This window comes from Aplysia californica, unplaced genomic scaffold (assembly GCF_000002075.1).
Source record: "Aplysia californica isolate F4 #8 unplaced genomic scaffold, AplCal3.0 scaffold01381, whole genome shotgun sequence".
NCBI lineage: Eukaryota > Metazoa > Mollusca > Gastropoda > Aplysiida > Aplysiidae > Aplysia > Aplysia californica.
In genome coordinates, this window is record NW_004798651.1 from 28836 (window position 1) to 34442 (window position 5607).

Below are 5607 nucleotides of genomic sequence, written 5' to 3' on the forward strand. Positions count from 1 at the left end.
CCATTCAGAGGTACATCCCTCCCTGACCCTCTACACCCTTTAAGAATATATAAGGCCTACACGTAGGCCTAACCCCACAAAAAATGAAAAAAAAAAAAAATAAAAAATAAGCACAAAAACTTGATACGGAAATGACAACATGTGGGTAGAATTATGATGTCAGTCATTTTTGTTTCTTGCTCCCGTCTTTCTGATATTGAACGCACAAAGTAATATATTTCTGTTTTCTTTGTTCAGGTGAAAATTTCATGCCACAGCGCGCGGTATCGTTCTCTACCTTCAGTATAAGAAAGGACAAACCAAAAGTTGGTATGCTGGCAGTTAGAAAAAAATAATAGAAGTACAATTGTACAACATTGATTTTATAGGCATGATTTTTATCATATTTTAAGTTTACAAAATATGTAACGTAATACCTTTTTAATAGCCAAAAAATAATACCTGTGTACTATTAGTTTATAAATTAATTGTGCTATATAATGCTCAATTTTAATGACTTTTTAATGCTTGCTCTTTTGGACTGAGTACCGTCGTACATCCCTGTTTATACGCCCTGTCACAGCAATAAATAATCTTGTAGGACTGGGAGGGGTCGTTTGTAATATTCTCTTGTCTATTGGAAAAATATTTACCTCGTACAGAAATTCTAATAGATTAGAGTTATTGAGGGCCTCTCTCGGAAACTTTTTGATCCCCCGAGGACACACCCCCTCCCACCCCATCAAATAGCCCACTGGAAGGGATGTCACTCTGTTTTTCTGCTTCACAAACAAATACTTCCGGGTTGAATTTCGTCACTCGTCACAATCTTGTGATTTCAGCTGGGGTGGCTAAGTTGTGGCTACGTCTCTGTCTGTTCTGTACCCTAGTTTATGTTTGCTTCAATTTTGATGAGATTGTAGCAACATTTATAACTCTCGATTTCCGACATGCAAAGTCTAATTAACTCAGTGAAAGGTACTGCTCTGGGAGTTGCTGAGTACCTCACCCCAGTGTTGAAGGTGATGATTTGGCTTGGTTTTGGACAGCAATTGCAATTTAGTTTAGAGCATTCTTTGTTTTTGTCACTTTGATTTGTTGTTGTAACCTATAAATTATGTTATCATTTGTGGCTATTCTGGTCGACTTGGTCCTCTCTGGTGACTCTTGAACTCTTTGAAAGTTTGTTTGGTTTACAGGCTGCAAGCACACCACACCATGAGTTTAAATTCGAGGCCTCTATGCCATGCCCTATGTCTATGTATCATTTTCACCTCTCCTTCTTCCTTCCAGTTTTGTTAAATTTTTGTTACTCTCTTGAAATACCTGCCTCTAAATCTATATAAAAGTTTAACCCTTATTAAGATTCTTGTCCTGGATAAATGTTCGCCTATAAGCACATTCCCGTGTGGCGTTCCCTTGCTGGTCCTGGATCAGTCCGTCGTCCTGCGTGGCTAACGACATTTTGTTTCATGCAGTTCTGCATCTTTGCACTAAAATGTGTGTGCATCAATCTTCTTGTGCCTGTGTGCCCTTCTAGAACTTTCTATGTTCTTTTGAAATGACCGAAATGCGAAGCATTGGGAGAGATAGATAGCGGAGCGTCGGTAGAGATATCCAAAAATGAAATTGTTTATACTATTATGAGCATTTTGAAAGTCTAAGACATGAATCTATATTATATATAGATCTGTGTCAAATCATGCGTCGTCTAAAAGTGGAAGTTTTAACGTTTTTTAGACCCTAGCCTATTGTCATCATTTGTAGGCTACTTACTTGTCCGGCAGTTCTCTCAGAGTCTATACCTACTTCATAATGAAATGGAGGCAGCCTTGTGAAGTCAGGTGCTCGTCAAACCACTGAAATCCAAGAAACTTGGATTTTTCTGTCCCTTGAGCATTTTTTTTCAAATTTTCTTTTTTTGGCTCAACACCTCAATAAAATGTGCTTTTAAAAACATATCTGTGTGAATGTTTCCGAAAAACATTGATTAAAGGCACCAAAAATATAAAATTTCAGTTTTCAACGAGGAAGTGGTTATTCTCAACCAGGGTGAGAATAACCCATGTCGCGCTCTTCTCACCCCCTCGTTTTACAAGAAATGAGTGAGAGGCCTACCGCCGTTAATAAAAGTGTGTAAACTACGAATGGTCCGGCTGGCAGCTGGTCCCACATCCGGCTCAGTAGCGCCGGTAGTGAGCCTTTTTTTTTACTGGAGAGGCGAAAAAAGTTTTTACATATTATTATTCGTTCCCAACCACATACGGTAAGCCATCAAAGGCCTAGGTGATTTTATCGGCCTGCGAGAGGTCAGGGGGGAGTCCTCGCCTCATGCCCACACCGGGGTGGAGGCTATTCCTACCGGGGGGGGGGGGGGGGGGGGGGGGGTGAGAATAGCGAGTCATGAGAGTTATTTTCACCTGGGGTGAGAATAGAGGTGGCCTTTCGACGACACTCAAGCTTTGGAAGTCACCAAACTTTGGCCATTTTCTTGCTAATATTGTCTCTCTCACCAGGAGATCCCATTCTTTTTCAGTCGCAAATCTCTTGAAAGATAGATGGATATTTCTTTCGCCAAATGCAAGACAAATGAACAAACTATGATAAATAATTAATAACTTTATATTTGTCCAGAAATGGATTCCATTGCGTCGCGACACATATCATGTGAGTTCCCATTTTCCAATTTGCATGATACTGATAACTCTCCCTGCTTGAATAGTGACTGAAAAAAATTATTTTATCATGATTGTGTGCCTTTTATTTACGGAATACTTCCATGTTTTTTTAATTCCTCATGATATAACATTCGTCCCCAGGAGTCCAAGTTCAAGGAAACAGGTGTTATAACACCGGAAGAAGTAAGTTACTGACTATTTCTCATGAAATTTGTATAATCATCATCATCATCATCATTGCCTTTCTCATTCTGCATCAGGGTATAGGCTACGGAAAACACTTTCTCTGCCTTTCTCTTTCCTGGGCTAGCCTCTTGATGTTATTAAAAATGTCTTCCCACTTTTCTGTATCAATTTCTGTGAGTCTTCTCCAGGTTCCACGTTGTCTTCTCCTTGATCTTTTACCCTGTGAGTTCCAATCCAACTCTTTCTTTTGTTATGCAGCTGCCGTTCCTCCAGAGAGTATGTTCAGTCCATCACCACTGCCTTCTTTCTACCTCATCTCTGACCTTGATATAAATTTGTATAATGATCCACTAAAAATGAAATAAAGTCGAACCTGCTCTAATGGCCGCCTTTTCAGGGCAATTACGAACACAAATGGCCACTTCCCACTTTCCGCTGTACATTTTTTTCAATAATTATAATATTAAATTATCCTGAGACTCTCCAGGGTATCCTCCAGTCTAAGACGACCGTTTTTCTCCTCAACATTACAATGAGTGGTTGTCTTGGATAATAATTACACATTTATTGTGATGGAATATTTTACTATGACAAGAACTATAGTAAGGATGGAAGGATGGAATCAGCATCTGTAGTGTGATAATTAAAGTGCTTTTTGCCTTGCGCTCAAAAGAGGTGAGTTTGATTCCACCTACGGGTAGATATGTTATTAAACGTCTCAGTTTTTCTGCTGGGATGTAGTATATGTGGGCTACTCTAAACAGAAGGGCTTGGCCATGACAGGGTTTAAGTTTAAGCAGCCCAATTTTTAAGAAATGATCTTGATTGGTTTGATTAAAGCATCGAACGTTTAGAATTAATGTTGCACTCAAGCTTGCCTAAAATTTATTAGAAACACAATGCTGGCAAATGGCAACTTTGTGAAACATACTGGGTTAACTGTCTTGATGCTGCTCCCAGTTTCTTAAACTGTAATCTTTATTTGTATATAAATCATGTTACTTCTAAATTCATCACTGAGGCTGTAGAAAAGGTGTTGTCAGTTGTAGAGGTGGTGCGATGTTTTGTTCTTAAATATTCCAGCTACTGTGCGCGCTGAGCAGTGCTTGTGTAATCTTTGAAATAACTTTTGTGTACGTTCGAATTGAATTGTCAAGTGTACTTTATATTTCTTAAATAGAAAGATATTGTTTGTTTTCTTGTCTGTAGTATGATGAATAATGATAATTATGAATTGATGATAGCATAGATTGTAGTGGGGAAATGCGGACGTTTGCTGATGGGTGAATAGCTTCAACTTTAATTTATGATGGCTGGAAAAAATAAGTAATCCGTTGTGCTCGCTGGAATTTGAATAAACACCTATAACAAGAAACTTCTACCTTGTAATTTTCCAGTTTGTAGCCGCCGGGGATCATCTGGTCCACCACTGTCCAACATGGCAGTGGGCTGTGGGGGATGAGAGCAAAATCAAACCATATCTTCCCAAAGACAAACAGTTTCTCATTACAAGAAACGGTGAGTTTCAGTATTGTATCTTAAAGTTAAAGAATTTTATGTATTATGAATTCATCATCATCGTCATCATCATCATCATCATCATCATCATCATCATCCAGTGCCAGATCTGCGGCAGATATCGGCGATCTTGGTTACCCATTCATTCCTTTACTGGGATGCTCTTAAAAAGCTACATTTCCCTGATCTTTCCCTGTTACCCAAGGAATGTTATGTATTGCCGAATATAAATCAAGGACTGACATTTTCTCTATATTATTGCTCTCATTGTGTAATTCTAGTTCTGGCACTTATATGACCTAATTGTTAGGCAGCGTGGTGGAATCAGGCTCTCATCAAAATAATAAAAGTGAAGAAACTTGCATTTTTCCGCAGGTTTGTGAATTTTTATCAAATTTTTGTTTTTTGGCTCAACTCCTTTCTTGCCTATTAAAGAACTCATTTCTGTGTGGATTTTTCTGAAAATCATTAACTAAAGGCACAAAAATGTAAATTTTCAGTTACCACAGACTCTTAAGCTAAGGAAATAACTAATCTTTGGCAGCCTTTTTCTCACTAATTTTACCTCTGGAAACAGGTGACCCCCCATCTCCTTCTTTCGCAAATATCTTGACCTGTATTCAAGATAAATGGATATTTTATTCATCCAAATAAAGACAAGTGAATAAGCTTTAAGATGATACCAATAACTCTACATGCTCAAAAATTGACGACAGCCTGATTCCACCAAGCTGCCTCACAATTTTATTGCTTTACTTTATTTTTACTTTTATCCGCCGCTTATACCCTTCTGGGTGTCGCGGGAAGAAAGAGACGTCTCTCTGTCGCCAGCCGGAGAGCTTGGGTCCGGGGGATGCCGTGGGTGGTTAATGTTTCCCTGACTCCGTCTATCCAGGTCTTTTTCGGTCGCCCTGTAGCCTTATCACCATCGAATTTTTGGAGGTAGGCACGTTGTGCTGGATGGTGTGTTGGGTAATCGTATTGGTAATTGTATTGCAAATGCTGTAAAACGCTTACATAAAGTAGTTCTAGCGGTGGTCTATTCGCACAAGGTGTTTCTTCTAATTTCCTTTTTCTTCTTCGCATTCTGCTCCATGATTTACTTCTTTTTTTCCCTGGTTGCTAACTTTGTGTGCCCCCGGGGCAGTGCCACTGACTGTAGTGTCTTTAGGGCAGTGCCACTGACTGTAGTGTCTTTAGGGCAGTGCCACTGACTGTAGTGTCTTTAGGGCAGTGCCACTGACTG

At 39.3% G+C, this 5607-nt stretch overlaps 1 protein-coding gene across 1 annotated transcript in view; it reads left to right on the forward strand.

Annotated features, from left to right (window-relative positions):
• Nucleotides 1–775: 775 nt before the first annotated feature.
• LOC101849745 (ubiquitin-like-conjugating enzyme ATG3) overlaps nucleotides 776–5607 on the forward strand; it is a gene marked incomplete at its 3' end in the record, with an annotated part of 11113 nt that continues 6281 nt past the window's right edge. The window contains 3 exon segments of the mRNA XM_013090635.2: nucleotides 776–1001; nucleotides 2799–2840; nucleotides 4241–4361. Of these exon segments, the coding sequence (XP_012946089.1) occupies nucleotides 930–1001; nucleotides 2799–2840; nucleotides 4241–4361 (235 nt within the window).